Raw genomic sequence first — 17,788 nt, 5'->3', positions numbered from 1 at the left:
AGCAATACTTTTGTACTTTCACTTAAGTCAATTTAGAATTCCAGACTTATACTTGTAATAGATATAGTCTACGTTGCTTTTAAGTAAAAAACTTGAGTACTTTTTCCACCACTGGTGGTCCAATCTGAATAATGCGTGCGTTTTTGATTTTTCCAGATTCCGGGAGTACATCATTTGCAACCTGACTGCGTTCTACGACCACCAGCACCACAAGCGCTCCGTGGGGCCCCTCCGCATGCCGTCCCTCCAGGGGGGAGACCGTGCCTCCGAAACGGCCCCGGGGCCCCTCCGCATGCCGTCCCTCCAGGGGGGAGACCGTGCCTCCGAAACGGCCCCGGGGCCCCCCCACATGCCGTCCCTCCAGGGGGGAGACCGTGCCTCCGAAACGGCCCCGGGGCCCCTCCGCATGCCGTCCCTCCAGGGGGGAGACCGCCCCTCCGAAACGGCCCTGGAGGACCAGGAGTCCAGCGACGTCAGAGAGCCCCCGCCACACCAACAACAGGACTGGAGACGGGGGGACTTCCACTATCACGCCTACTTTGGCGGCCAGCCAGACGAGGACGTGGGCTTCGGGGAGACCCTGAAGAACCCCCAGGACACCAGCCAGGACTTCGACAACCGCTACGATTATGTGGTGTGCGAGGAGGAGGAGGAGGTGAGTGACTACGTGGTGTGCGAGGAGGAGGTGGTGAGCAGTGGAACCCCTTGAAAACGAGTTGCTGCAAATCAAGGGACTTATCCCTTATCTAAAAAAGTAATAAAAGTGGTGGAAAGGTCCTAAGTACATTTAATCAAGTACTGTACTTAAAGGACAACTTTGTTTGTTTTCAACAAAGGTTCATGTTTTAGGTCACGTTTATGCCATATCACAATAGTATAATATCCCAAATCACAGACAATATCCAGGCTAATATCATGATATGATATAATATTGATACTAGGGATGTCCCAATCACGTTTTTTGGCTCCCGATCCGATTCAGATCATTTGAAAATTACGTGATCGGCCCCCGATTTCCGATCACCCGGGGACCCAACCCTAGTTAAGTACAAAATGTGCATATACTTTGTTCCACCACTGTAGGTGACGTGCTCGCCGGCGCCAGACGAGTTCAACCCGTGCGAGGACATCATGGGCTTCGGCTTCCTGCGCGTGTCGGTGTGGTTCGTCAGCCTGCTGGCCGTGCTGGGCAACGTGGTGGTGCTGCTGGTCATCCTCACCAGCCACTACAAGCTGTCCGTGTCACGCTTCCTCATGTGCCACCTGGCCACGGCCGACCTCTGCATGGGCATCTACCTGCTGCTCATCGCCTCCGTTGACCTGCACACCAGGTCGGAAGGGTTTGGGGGGATGTTCCACTTTTAGTTCGTGTTGAATTTTTGTTTTATCAGCTTGCAGAGCTGATCAATGATCGGACTTTCTTCGTCTAGTCACGTGGTCTAGTGGCGGGATTTTCATGAGCCAATGGGAGACTATATCCCTATGCGGCCAATATGGGACACTAAGCCCCACGGCCAATGGGACAAGCTCAAAACGTGTCGCAGTGCGACGCGTTTTGAGCTTGTAGATCAGCTATTTTTGCTATATTTGAATTGAAATCCTGAATGATTTTTTGCTATTTTTTAATTCAAAAGTTTGGTATAGTTATGTTAACTTTCTGAACTAAATACAAATACATTGGACATAAAAAAGACAAACATTTTAATACTAGTAACTAGCTGAAATCAATAATATATCAATGTTCGGATATTAACCTGCGGGCCGCATTAAGTGATGGTGGGGGCCGCATGTGGCCCCCGGGCCTCCAGTTGCCCATGTATGACCTATAGCCATTCATTATCTGTTGCATTAAACCCTTCACACAACCAGGTCCGAGTACTTCAACCACGCCATCGACTGGCAGACGGGTCCCGGCTGCGGCCTGGCCGGCTTCTTCACCGTGTTCGCCAGCGAGCTGTCGGTCTACACACTGACGGTGATCACGCTGGAGCGCTGGCACGCCATCACCTTCGCCATGCGCCTGGACCGCAAGCTGCGCCTGGCCCACGCCGCCGCCGTCATGCTCGGCGGCTGGCTCCTCTGCTTCCTCCTGGCTCTGCTGCCTCTGGTCGGCGTCAGCAGCTACCAGAGGGTCAGCATCTGCCTCCCCATGGACACCCAGTCCACCGTGGCTCAGGTACGTACCTTATATTTTCTTTTTTTTTTAATGATATTTTTGGGGGGCTTTTTGCCTTTATTGATAGATTACAGTAGTTTTTGACAGGAAAGGGGGAGAGAGATGGGGACGGGAGACACGCAGCAAAGGTCGTCGGGATTGGGACTCGAACCCGCGACAATCCTGTCAGCCTAGGTGCCTGGACCACTCGGCCGGTCCAGGCCATATATTTTCAACTGTAACGTAAAAAGTACTCTCTATGCAGAATGTCCCATTACAAGTTTTCAAATGTATACAAATGGCCAAAATGTATATACTGTAGGGCTGAAGTGTTTAATGTATGTTTTGTAATAATATCAAAGTAACTAGTAACTGGTAGTAAAAGTACTGGAAATTGGAAATACTCAAGTAAAGTACAAATACCTAAAAATTGTACTTAAGTGCACTACTTAAGTACAAGTAAATGTATTTAGTTACTTTCCAACACTGATTCCTTCCTGTACAAAAGGTGAGATATTTTAGGCTAAAATGGTACAGACGTTTTGAGAAGCAGACAGGCGGCCGCAGAATAGGATGTAATTCTCAAGTTCCATTAATTGCACAAAGACAGAATACAGAATACAGCCTGTGTACAGTACGTGGCCCGGGAGCAAACATGACCGGCCACCGTATAGCGACCGGCCAAGACAGAACACTTGTTCTGTCTTGTAGACTGTCATGTAGACAGCACAATAATTGCATTGTATATAGTCATAGCACTTCATAGTACATATGTATAGCATAGTATAGTATATATGTATAGTTTATATGTTTAGTGTCATTATATAGATGTTCTAGTGACGTTCTTAGCTTACGCATGTTTCATGATAAATGCATTTTATATATGTGATGTATCCCCATGCTTTTTTGTTCTTGCCTAATGTAAGTCGCTCTGGATTAAGAGCGTCTGCTAAATGCCTAAATTGTAAATTGTTGTAGACACCATAGAGACAGTCTGATCAACTCGAGTCATTTGCAGTTGTTTGTCCTTTGTTTGATCTGTAAAACATACAGTGAGGCAGGAAGGGAGAAGAACCCAGTGGTCCTGTGATCTCCATAATGGAACAAAGGAAATTATAATCAGTATGACACGTCATGCTGTATGTATAGCTTCAGAGGCCGTCTGCCTCCTCACCCCGGGTGGTATTTGAAATACATAAATAGTAGATTCAACAGTAGATTCTATAGGGGTTTCATTATACACAATTAGATCAGGCCTATGTCAGATGAGGCCTAGATCAGGCCTACACAAAGGCGCATAGAACTTTGTACAGACACAACATTATTGAATATGCAGGGCTTTAGTTATTGAATGATGTGGTCCAGTGTTGTTTTTGCCAGCAGATTTCTATTTTAGTCTAGTCATGGTCTTTGGAATGAAACTTAATTTAGTTTTAGTCACATTTTAGTCACCTGGAATGTTTTTAGTGTCTAGTTCTAGTCGACTAAATCTACAGTTGATTTAGTCGACTAAAATGTATTTTGGGGGGTCTTGATGCCGTCGTAATGTCTGATTTTACACTTGCTGAAAATAGCAGATCTACAAGCTAACAACGCGTCGCAGCTATTTTCAGCATTCAAACCAAGTGTAAAATGACTTATACTGGATCTTTTGTCCACTAGTCCCTTCCTAACATTTTAGTCTAGTTTTTATTTTGACGACGAAATTGTCAATATATTTAGTCTTAGTTTTAGTCATCATAGCTTAGTTTCGTTTTCCATTTAGTTTTCGTCATTGAAAAAAGGTAGTCGACGAACATTTTTCAGTGTCGACGAAATCAACACTGTTGTACAGACATTATTGAACATGGGCTTTAGTTATTGAACGATGTGGTCCATCATATTCTACCCAGGTCTACATCGTGTCCGTGCTGGTGCTCAACATCCTGGCGTTCCTGGTCATCTGCGCGTGCTACGTCAAGATCTACTGCGCCGTGCGCAACCCGCACCACCGCTCCCGCTCCACGGACGCCAACATCGCCAAGCGCATGGCCGTGCTCATCTTCACCGACTTCCTGTGCATGGCGCCCATCTCCTTCTACGCCATGTCGGCCGTGCTGGACCGGCCGCTCATCACCGTGTCCAACTCCAAGATCCTCCTGGTGCTGTTCTACCCGCTCAACTCCTGTGCCAACCCCTTCCTCTACGCCATCTTCACCAAGGCCTTCCGCGGGGACGTGTTCATCCTGCTCAGCAAGGTGGGCCTGTGCCAGCGGCAGGCGCAGCTCTTCAGGGGCCAGACCGTCTCGTCCAAGGTGGGCAGCAGTGGCGGGACGTGGCAGCAGGGTCACAGGGACATGAGGGACAGGGTGAGGAAAGGAGGGACAGGCACGCAGGAGGTGGAGGAGGAGGTGCCCATTCACCACCAGCAGGACTGCTCTGGACATACTACTACGTGCCAACAGTGAGTGGAACGAACTGCAGGCGTTGACACTAAGGGGTCAAATTAAACTTTCGGGGCAGGTGGAGGTTTACGGCGCTCAGGTTGCCCCGACCGACCGGGCAAGTGCTCGTTGGAGAGGGGACACCTATACGTCTAAGTGCTCGTTGGAGAGGGGACGCAACCGTCTATAAACACAACACGAGATATCTGTCTAAACACCTGAACGTGGCCAGACTGTTCTGTGGAATGTAAAATAAGAGCGCGGCTTACCTATAATGTGCTGTTTTCACTGTTTCTCCACTTACAAATATAAAACAACAAGTGTGAACCCATAGTCATATTCATAGCTACAGTATGTAGGTATTTGGCATAAGAAAATTACGTATGACATTTTTTTCCGCACAGCTAGCCCCAGTAAGTAAAAAAAGAATGTGTTAAATTGAGTGGTGGGCATGACCTTCTTTGGGCAAGTAAGAACATGACCGGGCAAGCTGCCTCTGAGACCTTAGTGTCAATTAACCCCTGAATTAGTGGCCAGTACGAGGCTGGCCCTGTGGGGACACCCGTGTGAGGCTGTGGGCCCAAACCATGGGACCAGGGTGCCTGTACGGGGCCTGTACGGGGCCTGTACGGGGCAGCAGGGCTGGTCCAAGTGGGAAAGGAGCATGAAATCAAAACTGGAAACGTTTGTAGGTTGATCTGTTAGTATATTTAACAGGGGGAGGGAAAAAAAGTTGCTGCTGTGAATTTCAGGTCGAGTTCATCTGTTTTCACAATTCCGCCTGTTATGATTTTACGGTTCCAGTGAATATCATGTGTCACTGAAATATGAGATTTTCTTAATCACACTTTTATTCTTTTCTATTCTGAGTATAGTCACAGTTTTGCAATGAAAAAAAAGGGTCACTTTGAGAGAGAAAAATAAAATAAAAAACGCATATAAAGACGTATAACCATAACAGAATAAAATAAATAAATAATTGTATATTGAATTGAATAGGCTCAGTCTGGCATTGAGAATAGAGTTGAGGACAAGACTGCGATTAGTAAAACATTACATTCCACAGTGTGGGAGTGATAAGAAGACATTTTCTGAGGCATTCTATTTATGGGTTGTTGTCGTAGTTTTTCTCTTTTTTTTTTACACAAGGACAGCCTACATGTCTGGAGGACTTCACAGTGAAACGTGTAATAATGTCCAATTCATGGAAATATAAAACCGCTGCATTCCAACACCTCTGTACATAATGTAAATATATAACTGCATTTTAGGGATCTATGCATAGAAATGCATTACCCTTGGGAATCTTACCTTGTTTTAAAAGCTGTTTATTTCAAGCTGTATAAAATAATAATAATAATAGTAATAATATAAGTGTTAACCCATTTTGCCCTGAGATCAGATTCTAAAAATGTCTGTTTGAAAATGACAGTTTTCTGAAAAAGCTATGTTTCTGTGTCAGTCGTTCTTTGATTTTTCAAAAATAGCAGACCTACAAGCTTGTAGATCTGCTATTTTTCAATAGCTAAAGCATAACATAATGCACACAATATTTCCACATAAATATCCATGTCACTTTCAGTGTAGCTGTGATGTGAAAAGCAGACATGAGTGTTTTTACAAAGGGAGTGGACTCTTTGAACTGTACTTCTACGTATGTGACTTAGTCCTGCACCAAAAATATATTGTATTTCCTTAGATTCATTAAACATTTGTCTACTTTGGGTTTTCTATAGGCTGGCCCTGTCGTGTGCGTGCGTGTGTGTGTGTGTGTGTGCGTGCGTGCGTGCGTGCGTGCGTGTGTGCGTGCGTGCGTGTGATGTTACAAATTGTTACTAATTATTGTAAAGTGATCCAAAGGGAGAGAAAAAAAAAAAACATTCTCCAGAAATATACCCTAATGCCGAGACAATTCAATCTAATAATTACAAAGGCAAACAACCATTATTTAGATTTTGCACATTTCTGCACTATTCTTATGATAACAACAGAAACCTTTCTCTCTGCTTTGGAATGTCATCGTTGTTTTGACTAGCATTACAGTATTTTTCCAACCCCTTATGGAAGCAAGTGACTTATAGTATAAGACTATAAGTCAAGGCAAAACTATGTGATTGTATAAGCCCTATACCTATACAATCACATAAGATAGTTTTCCCTTGTCTTGTGTTTAACCACTTAAGCTCTATATTTCATACTGCTATTGGAAAATATGTGATTGACTATTTTTGAAAGATTTGGAAGAAAATCTTGAAGAATTGTGAAATGTGTGAAAGATTTAGAAAATGTTCACCTATGTATGGCGTTCCCAAAATATGAATGCCTTTTGGGTTAAAGTGTTTAAAAGCAAACTGAGCAGGAGGCAGCCTGTGTTGCAACATTGATCCTATAATTACGAGTTGGGATAATCAAATAGATGAACCCGTCGGCCTCATTACAAAAATGGCATGATGCCAGTTGATGAAAGGACAACATTAGTGTTGTCATTTGATTTGCTTTATTTCCACATAATGTATGAAAAGACAAGAGCAATGTGCATTATTTTATGGCTTAGCCTTCCATTTCTATTCTGTCAATTACACAATTTGTAATCAAACATTTCTCTCTTTTGAATAATTCTGTGCAATTTGCACATTCAACACAAACTAACTAACATTTGTCTGCCTGCCTGCCTGCCTGCCTGCCTGCCTGCCTGCCTGCCTGCTAAGTCTGCCGATAAAGTCAGAACTTGGAAGGTCCAACGTGCTCAGTTTAAACTTTAAACTAAAAGTCACCCATCCAACAAGCTTTAAACTTTAAAGCTTGTTGGATGGGTGACTTTGAGGACATTAATTGCGCCGCGGGCCCACAGGCCGGAGTTTGAGTATCACTAAGGACACAGTGACAGCTGGTTAACATATGGTGTATTTCATTTGTTGGGTGACATCTTTTTTTCTCTCTTTTTTAAAGGAAATATTTGGATGACCAGTTAGGGGAACGAACGTTCCTGGAAAACTGGGGATCATTTCAGGAAGGATTGGAAGATACAGTAGTAGCTTTTTATAACCGTCTCTGTTGGGAGGAAACCTCATATGAACAAAACTGTTGAATTCAAATTCAAAAGCAGCAAAAAGTAGCAGATCTACAAGATCTCAAAATGCGTTGCGAGATCTGCTGCTTTTGATGCTTTTGGTGACGCTGTAGTAAGAGAATGTAGGGCGTTAATTTATATTAACCCATTCTGGGCGTTTGGCTTTGGTGTTAGCATTATGTTATGCTTTAGCTATTGAAAAATAGCAGATCTACAAGCTCATAGCGCGCCACCGAGTGGCGCGCTACGAGCTTGTAGGTCTGCTATTTTTGAAAAATCGAAGAACGACTGACATAGAAACATAGCTTTTTCAGAAAACTGTCAGGATGTAGACGACATTTTTTTAATCTGATCTCAGGTCAAAATGGGTTAATAATAGAAAGTTAGAATATGGAGATAAGAGGTTTCTGCCCAACAGCAACGACATATCGTATAATCAGTGTCACCCGCGCGCTTTTAGAATAAGCGCGTCCAAGTGGTTAACAAAACACAGAAGTGGAATGGATTTTTATTCTGGTGATGAACCAATGGAGAGTAAGTGGCATCTGCCCGGTGCGTTCCAGAACTTGACTCATGCCGTAAATTCTAAACAGACTACCAGGACAACGCATTTCAGTTTCAGCTGAATGTTTTCCACAGCTACAAGTCCATCTTTGCCAAATTGCCAGTCACCCATTAAACTGCGTTATGCGTTCAAAGGTTGACCTTTACAATGCTACTGTACGCATGCGCTGGCAGAGCAGAATTATGACCATTTTTGGAGCGAGTCCATCCTTTCACAGCCAAGATCATATTGATTCCATGCAGTGTGTCCGCGCGCCAGAATCTTCTGCTTCCTGTTTTGTGCATACGGTGTTGGCAAATATCTAGCGATATTTTGGGATTAAAACACGTTTTTGTTTTGTTTTGTTAAAAGATTAAAGGTATATTCAGTGATTTCACTAAATTCAAATATCACTTATTTTTTCTTATTTTTTCTTATTTTTTGGATAATCCTCCCTACTATAAAGTGTGCTGACCATATAAGGAGTTCCTCCCTGTCCCCAGTGAGCCCCTGGGGTCAAAAAACCCTAGTTTCGGTTTGGGCGGCAAAGCCTTCATCCAATCAGGATGAGAGGGGCCTTCCTCCAATCATGATCGAGTGGGGCGGGCCTTGGTGCACGTGCTGTTGGTCTGTTGTACTTCCCCAACTGTAGTGCGTGTGCATGTGCACATCTTGTTACCGGGGCGGACCGGGTTTTTTTCCAAATCACCCAAATCACTGAATGCTCCTTTAAATCTCTATATTCTGAATAATAATCATTGCTATAATGTCACAGGAGTCTCCCCTTGTGTCACCACTTCCCATATCACTTGTTTCATCTGTATCCTGACTAAGTTCTCCATCATTCTTAGATAAAATTGGTATCCCAAAACTGAAAATGTTTTTTCTGTTTAATGAAGAGCTGGAGAGACATGGAGACTCCTGTTACTGAACAAACACTATAGAGTGTTGCAGTCCCGCCCCCTACCATGGACCAGGAAATGAATCCCAATGCATTTTTCCCATAGACATTTCCAAAAGTATTTATTTAAAGACGGTTACGCCGCGGACAAAGCCAACTCGAGTCGTGACAACTCATGACAACACAAACAATATTTTGGACCAAACAAATAATTACAAAGAAGAAAAACAACAAAAAAAGTGTTGTAACCTGCCGTTTTTTTCTTCTTTCTAATTATTTGTTCGGCCCAAAAAATTGTGTTTGTTGTCATGATTTGTCACGACTCCAGTTGGCTTTGTCCGCAGCGTAAACGTCTTTAAATAAATACTTTCTGAAATGTCTATGAGGAAAATGAACGGAGAATCATTTCCTGGTCCATGGTAGGGGGCGGGACTGCGACGCTCTATAGCAATGAGTACAGATACTAGTACTACAGAATTTGGTTATTTTAACCAAAAAAAAGAAATCACTTGCCCCACCTTTAAAGATGGAGTGCCATGAAGTTTTCCACCCTAAAACATGATCATCAGGTATTATTATTATATAAGGAGGAAGATTTTTTTCAAAAACGTGTACAGTATTTGTTAAAATATCGTTTTTTATGTGGACACGCCCACCAGTTCATTAAGTATGGCTGGTTTGCCTGGTGGGTGGGTGGTGATGGGTCATGATCCACATCTCGAAACAGAGTCACTATCATTGCAATTAAGCTTCAGAAGCTCACAATGCAGTGAAATAACACAAGCATGACCTTACTGTACTGTGGCACACAAAACAGGCAAAGATTTTCATACTCCAACTAATAGTGGGCATGGTCAAAATAAACTGATTGAGACTTGGATGGGATTGAAATAGACATTCCTCTCCTTCTCCCTGGTTCTCAGGCCACTCATTCCTCTCTGGGTATTTCAAATAAACCCATCTCCTCAAATAAGCAGGGCAGGGCAGGGCCGTGGCGATGAACATTGTGCCGCCAGATTGGGTTTCTGAATTCAAATACAGTGGGAAAGGAGCACGGGTGGAACTTCACAAGGCAGAGGAATACTGTGGGATAGAATAGATAGCCTTGGTCTGTAGTAACACTGGGTTGAATTCCTCAACACTATCCCTTCCATCTCTCTGGGCCTTTCGGGAACACAAACTCCTTAAGGCCTACTAACCTAGTACCACTGTATCCGTCGATGACAATGTATGACTTTGTGGAAAACATGGCGTACAACCCAAGGTAATCATATTATAATGAGCTTGTAAATCTACTATTTTCTACTAAAAGGCTTGCTATTTTTGTGCGACACCTCCGTAGGACAAAGTATAAAATATGGTTTACGTGGTTAATCAGACAAATGCTTTTTTTATGTGATGTATTCCCATGCTTTTTTGTTCTTGCTTAATGTAAGTCACTCTGGATTAAGAGCGTCTGCTAAATGCCTAAATTGTAATTGTAATTGTAAATCTATTTCACATTTTTGTGGCCAAAACACACATATATAGTTGCCACCCTAGTTTCCTGGACGTTAACAAGATGGGGACAGTCACAGTCCTCCTGAAGGGTTAAGTTCCCTTCCCTCCTGGCCTCAGAGAATCCTCCTGTGGCTACTGGAGTGAGCCACAGTCTCCTACGCAGAGGCTATCGAGAGTGGGCAGCCAAAAACACTTAAGGCTCTTTAGTGGTTCCTCAAGGGAATCCAGTCTGTTCAAGCAGATCGAAAACCAAGCACTGACAAACATTCACGGTTTCCTCTTTCACAGAGGCTTCCAGTGATGTAAATCCCCACCGTGTAGTGTAGCCACCCTGGGCCTGGGGCCATCGCTCTCACACCCAGAAGCCTGTCTTTTAACACCATTTGTCTGATCACTTTTCTGCTATAGAGCGTCGCAGTCCCGCCCCCTCGAGAGACCCGGAAAAGAAATCCCCGTTCATTTTCCTCATAGACTTTTCAGAAAGTATTTATTTAAAGACGTTTACGCCGCGGACAAAGCCAACTCTTGTCGTGGCAAATCATGACAATAAACACAATGTTTTGGGCCAAACAAAGAATTAGAAAGTAGAAAAAAACAGCAGGTTACAACACTTTTTTTGTTGTTTTTCTTCTTTGTAATTATTTATTTGGTCCAAAATATTGTGTTTGTTGTCATGATTTGTCACGACTCGAGTTGGCTTCGTACGACGCTTAAAAGGTCTTTAAATAAATACTTTTTGAAATGTCTATGGGAAAAATGCATTGGGATTCATTTCCTGGGCCTGGCGTCGTCATGAAAGAGGGCGGGACTGCGACACTCTATAGGAGAACCCACACATGATGTGAGCTACCGGTAATAGACTTTGAGCTGTTCAATGGAAGCAGTGAAGCAAATCGTCGCCGTCAGAAACCTCTTATCTCCATATTTTAACTTTTTGTTATTTTCATAAATTAATGCACTACTTGATCACACTACACTGTAGTCCACCCGAGAGACGAAATACAGACGAACTGAAAAAATCACACCCAATTCATTCATATAATGTACTGTGCACTGGGTGCAGATAAGCAGGGAACTCTTGGCAGGTCTTAGGCAGCCTGGCTGTCTTGCACACGGTTATAGCCAACAATCTAACTATTTTACAATACAAAGGCAGTCCAACCTCGGTGGAGCGATAATTTATCTTTGGAACAGTTTATATTTTAACCATTATACTTTATATTTCCGACTGCGTTTGCTGCTCAAAAATATCCGACTTTCCATAAACCAAGTTATTTTCGGGCACAGTTGAACTCTGTAGTATTGTAGAAAATTACGCTTCAGCAGCGGCTGAGAAACACTTGCGTCTGTTCGAGTGCCCAGGAGTGTCGAGAAGGCTCTCGAACAGGTGTGGTTCCATTCTGCCCCGCGCTCCCAACCCAATGACTGGCTCTTTGTGAGGCGCGTGACGGCCCGTGGAACCGACAGCCCGCCTCAAATCCATTTACCACAATCAAGGGTGAAATCCCACCGCGGCCCATGATTCGGCATTAGTCCCAGCCAGTACCACACCTTTATCTCATAATTACACCTTAAGAAAACAGACTGGGCTTGTATCAGTTTGGGTAGGAATTATGGTAAAAGCAGAGAGAGAGAGAGGAGGGGGGGGAGAGAGAGAGAGAGAGAGAGCAAGAAAGCCCAGGCTATGCTTACCCACTGACTACCATTCAGTTTAAAGCTCAAGATGATTTTGTAATCACATTTGATGCTAAGGCCCCATTTACACTGGCAGCCAAATCTAGCCTGAATCAGATCTGTGCCACATCAAGATTGAAATACGATTTGTTTAAATAAGTCTAAATGCAGAAACGTCACATGGAATCCGATTTTTACAAATGTGACTTGAGTCACATTCAGAGGTGGTTTCAAATCAGATTTGAGTCTGAATGCAACAAGCTGATATAAATCTGATTCCATGAGACTTGTTTCTGTTTAGACTCATACTTAAACAAAACGGATTCCAATCTGGATGTGACAGATCTGATCTGGTCACTTGCAAATGCATTGTGAATGGTCCAGGCCAAAATAACAGATTTGAGAATTAAATCAGATTTGACTGGATGTGACTGCAGTCTAAATGGGGCCTTAGTAAATGTAATGGATGACGTCTCATCGGACATAAAGCAGCACTTTAAAGGCCAACTTCAACTGCGAGGACATCATGATCATGTCAAAATCTGATGTTTGGATACACTCGACACAACTGATTTATGCATTTACACACTGAACACAATGCTAAGTGTTGTCAGATGTTCCATTTTGTTTAGCATTCTATTTAAAGATAATCTCAGTGGCCCTTTAAAAGATAATTTAATTTGTATATTAAAATGGGTATCAACTATCAAGCAGTCCATTGAACTATTCTAAACAGTCAACAAATTACAGCCAAAAAAATAATGTATGTTTTTTTTTCTTACTTTAATTTAACTTTTTAGCAAAGGAGAAAACAAATACTCAATGTCTGTTCAGTAAAACCTCCCTAACTGTATTCAAATCACAGCCCTCCAAGTCATGGTTACAAATCATTTGATTAAAAAAAAGATTAACATGATTGATAAACATTTCCCTAACAATTACTCTGACAGCAGTTCAAACACAGAACAATTAAAACGCCAAGAATACATATTTTTCTTATTTTTCTTTTATGTTTTAAAGAGGCATCCTCTTTGAACGCTCGCCTACCATGAAGCTGAAACGGTATGGTCACTGTCGGCGGGCGGAAACCTCTTTTTTCCATGTTTTAACACATTCTGGGCGGGAACCCCTTTTGGTGTTTTAACTAAGCATTACGTTATACTTTAGCTATTGAAAAATAGCAGATCTACAAGCTCATAGCGCGGCACTCGGTGCCACGCTATGAGCTTGTAGGTCTGCTATTTTTGAAAAATGTGGCGCAAATCTTTGAATATAACCTATATTCTTTCAAAGTTTTTAGCTCAAGTCTAAATGGGTTAAAGGTTTCATGACATTCATTTTCACTTCATTTTATTTTATCGTTTTAGGTTTTATGACCTCAATCACACCCACACAACCTGAACTTTGAACATTCAGTGGATTTTCTGTGTGTTTTGTGCCTTTTGAGCTGCACGAAAACAGGCAAATTCCGTCAAAAGTGACATCTGCATTCTTTATGCCCTATATGGGATTTGTGGACTCTTACCTCACAGTCCACAGGCAAATCAGAGCACTTGTTTGAGCCAGAAAACCCCAGACCACAGAAAATCTACTGAATGTTAAAAGTTCAGGTTTTTGGGTGCAATTGAGCTCAGAATAGAATTTTCTTTATATCACAATCTCTTTAACGTTTTTTCCCGTAAATTAATAACGTCCCTACTTGATCATACGATATAGCATCAATTGTTAGCAGATCCACAAGCGACACACTTCAAGCTTGTAGATCTGCTATTTTTAGCAGTTTTTAAAAACTTGAATCCTGAAAGGTAGCCGTTTTGGTCATATTAATGAGGTTTCCACCTAACCCGACAGGCGGTATATCCACAAGGCACACAATGAGAAAGGGCAGGGGGAATGAGCCCGACTTGCGCGTCGTCGTACAACGGCGCATAAATTAGGCATGAAATGTGACATCAGAAAGTGTACAGTGTGTCCATGTGAAATACGGTACAACAAGCTGTGTGGAGCTACTGTATAGCGGAGTGCCGCCAAAGGATTGAAAGACCGTGAATCTAAAAGAGCTCCTTGAAGCAGCGCTCAACCTGAATCAGTTTGGATTATACAGTTCCTTGGCACGAGACATTTCTCTTCAATTTGAGACCGAGTGTAGTGGTGCGTGCGCTGCCGTGCACCAATAGCACTTTGTCACTTCAAAATTATTAAAGTTTAAAATCAGCCAATATAAGTTGTGACAGACCTGATCCATTGCTTTCAGTGAGGAAAGTAGAGTTGGACTGTTAGTTTGGAGGGAGGCTCATTTGTTTAATGCGTATAGCAAAAGGCAGGGATGTTAGTTTGCTTTGATGTTTTTACATCTGGGTCTTTGATATCAACCCCATATCTAATCACAATCCCTTTAGTATCAAAGTTATTTATGAATAAAACATTACTAGTTTCAGACAGCTAGCCAACAACCAAAGCAACAATGTATCTGAAAACATACTTTATTTTAAATTGTTGCAACACGGGGCACAAAGAAAACCAAAAAAAAAAAAAACGAAACGACGCAGGGCCCCAAAGTGAACCTCGCTTCAATACAAAACAAAACAGTATTTTATGTTAAAAGTCAATTAAAATGAGAGCACAGGAGAATCTCATGGTGGATGAAATGATTAGGGACACACAGCGCGTCTTGGAGCGTTCGTTGTCCAACCAACAGAAAGAAAAGGAACACTTATTTGATTATAAGAGCACAGTTCGGTGCAGCTTTCCAACCACTCGGAAGAAGAAAGAAAAGAAAAGAAAAGCAAAGGAAAGTTAAGGAAAGGAAAGAAACCATTGTGTGAACCTTCAGGAATAAATAGAAACATTTAAAATGCCGTAAAATCGTAACATTTGGGATTGTGGGGCGTTCAAGAAACTTTGAGCAGCACCCTTCCAGGAGAAAAGACTGCTATAAGTACACAACACACATCATACACACAAGGTCACACACACACGGTCACACACACACACACACACACACACACACACACACACACACACACACGGTCTCACACACACACACACGGTCTCACACACACACACACACACACACACACACAGTCTCTCACACACACACACACACACACACAGTCTCTCACACACACACGGTCTCACACACACACACACACACAGTCACAGTCTCACACACACACACAGTCACAGTCTCACACACACACAGTCACAGTCTCACACACACACAGTCACAGTCTCACACACACACAGTCACAGTCACAGTCTCACACACACACACACACACACACACACACACACACACACACACACACACACACACACACACACACACACACACACACACACACACACACACACACACACACACACACACACACACACACACACACACACACACAGTCTCTCTCACACACACAGTCTCACACAGTCTCTCACACACACAGTCTCTCTCACACACAGTCACACAGTCACACACAGTCACACACACACACACACACACATGGTCTCACACACGGTCTCACACACGGTCACACACACACACACACACACACACACACTTGAGCACGCTGTGGCTACAGACTATAGTTTGACTGATTTCAACACATTATTTTGATCAACTGACAGTGCAAATATTTAGACGGCTGCAAAGAACTGTATCAAGAGTGAGCAACACGAGAGACAAGAGAACATTTAAATAGAAATGACAATGCTAGGCGTTCAAGCTGAAGGTGGGATGAGGCTCCAGAAAAGTCGATTTTTGGGCATTCAGCGCTCTTGAAATTAGGAATCATTCTACAATTAGCGGTCATTTCACCGCCATTGTAACTTTGTCTTCTTAGTGTTTACCCTTCAGTGAAATACAATTTCTTAAAATGTTTAAAAACAAAAACTCCATAATAAAACACTATATTGGGGCACCTGTACCATGGTAAATTATATATATGAAGGACATTTTTTTAAATTTATAATCTAAGCCAGCGGCAGGAATCTGTGACATGGAATAGTTACGGCTGAGGAATACTTAGATTGAACGCCAGTGTTGCGTCACGTGCCGAAAAGAGCCGATCCACAAGCTCACAACACGCTGTTTGATCGGTCGTTCGGGTGTGCAACACCCACGCACAACTACGTACAACACGCTGTGAGATCGGTTGTTCGGGTGTGCAACACCCACGCACAACTACGTACAACACGCTGTGAGATCGGTCGTTCGGGTGTGCAACACCCACGCACAACTACGTACAACACGCTGTGAGATCGGTTGTTCGGGTGTGCAACACCCACGCACAACTACGTACAACACGCTGTGAGATCGGTCGTTCGGGTGTGCAACACCCACGCACAACTACGTACAACACGCTGTGAGATCGGTCGTTCGGGTGTGCAACACCCACGCACAACTACGTACAACACGCTGTGAGATCGGTCGTTCGGGTGTGCAACACCCACGCACAACTACGTACAACACGCTGTGAGATCGGTTGTTCGGGTGAGCAACACCCACGCACAACTACGTACAACTCAGCCGTTTAGGATCTCCGAAAAACAAAAAGATTGGGGGACGAAACCTAAAAAGTCCAACCATTCTTAAAGAAAAGAAAAGAAAGAAAGGCAACGACCTTCGACTGGTGGCACTACGCTTTGTCCCCGACTGGTCAACCCAGTCAAAAGAGACTACAGTGCATTGATCATGGATGAGTTTGATTATTCTTCTTTTTTTTTCATGAGGTTATGCCGGATGCCCTCTGACACACAGGGACAGAAGCACGGGGGACAATCAAGTCAGGGTCACACTGGTCCACTACGAATGCATGGATGTGAAACGCTAGAGGTCCAAAAGGAGGTTAATTCAGACACTAAGGTGGAGGGTAGTGATGTGGGGGGCGGGGCAGGGCGGGGCGGGGCGAGGAAGCCTGCAGTGGGTGTAGGGTAGGGAAGCAAAAAAAGACCACAATCTGTTCCCAGGCGTTTATCCTAACCCTCCCACCTCAAATCATACATACCACACACACACACGCACACACACACACACACACGCCCCTCAGAGGTCTCTCATCCTGCAAGGCTAGTTAGGCGTTACGAACAACCCCCCCTCTCCCCACCCCCCAAAAAAAAAACACCCAGGATTCTTAGTTACAGTACCTCACAGTTCTTTTGGGTTTCTCAAGAGTTCATTATGGTTGCATTGTCTCCGTCGGGAGCAGGTCTCATGAAACCGGAGCCCTTCGCGAGGACAGTGACGTGTCTCTGTTTAAAAGTGGACAGAAGGTTCTCCCAGCAGAGTTCCTGCTCCTGTCTCCTTTTTGTGGATTTTTTTGTTGTTTTCGTGTTTTCCATCCATCCCCAACAGCCACTACTTGCGTTTCACCACTCGGCATCCCCGATGGCCTTGGAGAAGACATAGTCCCTCCCGTTCAGATTCATGATGCCGTCCTTCAGGTGGAATTTCCATTTGTTCTTACTTCTGTGGATCTGGGAAGAAGGAACGAGGGAGGAAATGAACACGGCGTGGGAGTACGAGCGC

The 17,788-nt window shown here is 43.5% G+C and overlaps 2 protein-coding genes across 9 annotated transcripts in view; one reads left to right on the top strand and one right to left on the bottom strand.

The window, feature by feature from the left end:
* tshr (thyroid stimulating hormone receptor) overlaps positions 1 to 4,602 on the top strand; it is a gene marked incomplete at both ends in the record, with an annotated part of 38,620 nt that extends 34,018 nt beyond the window's left edge. Inside the window, 5 exons of the mRNA XM_079525691.1 lie at positions 157 to 274; positions 422 to 655; positions 1,084 to 1,331; positions 1,870 to 2,176; positions 4,048 to 4,602. Coding sequence (XP_079381817.1) covers positions 157 to 274; positions 422 to 655; positions 1,084 to 1,331; positions 1,870 to 2,176; positions 4,048 to 4,602 — 1,462 coding nt within the window. The remainder of the gene's footprint in view (positions 1 to 156; positions 275 to 421; positions 656 to 1,083; positions 1,332 to 1,869; positions 2,177 to 4,047) is intronic.
* gtf2a1 (general transcription factor IIA, 1) overlaps positions 1 to 17,788 on the bottom strand; it is a 40,029-nt gene that overhangs the window by 7,491 nt on the left and 14,750 nt on the right. For 7 of the 8 annotated variants that reach the window (XM_079526848.1, XM_079526849.1, XM_079526850.1 and 4 more), the window contains exon 10: positions 14,735 to 17,736. In XM_079526848.1, coding sequence (XP_079382974.1) covers positions 17,629 to 17,736 — 108 coding nt within the window. In that variant the 3' untranslated portion in view covers positions 14,735 to 17,628. Of the gene's footprint in view, positions 1 to 14,734; positions 17,737 to 17,788 lie in introns of those variants that run through there. The other variant, XR_013792136.1, reaches the window with a different exon arrangement.

Source organism: Electrona antarctica, assembly GCF_951216825.1.
Source record: "Electrona antarctica genome assembly, chromosome: 17".
Lineage (NCBI taxonomy): Eukaryota > Metazoa > Chordata > Actinopteri > Myctophiformes > Myctophidae > Electrona > Electrona antarctica.
This window is presented reverse-complemented; position numbering and strand designations above follow the sequence as displayed.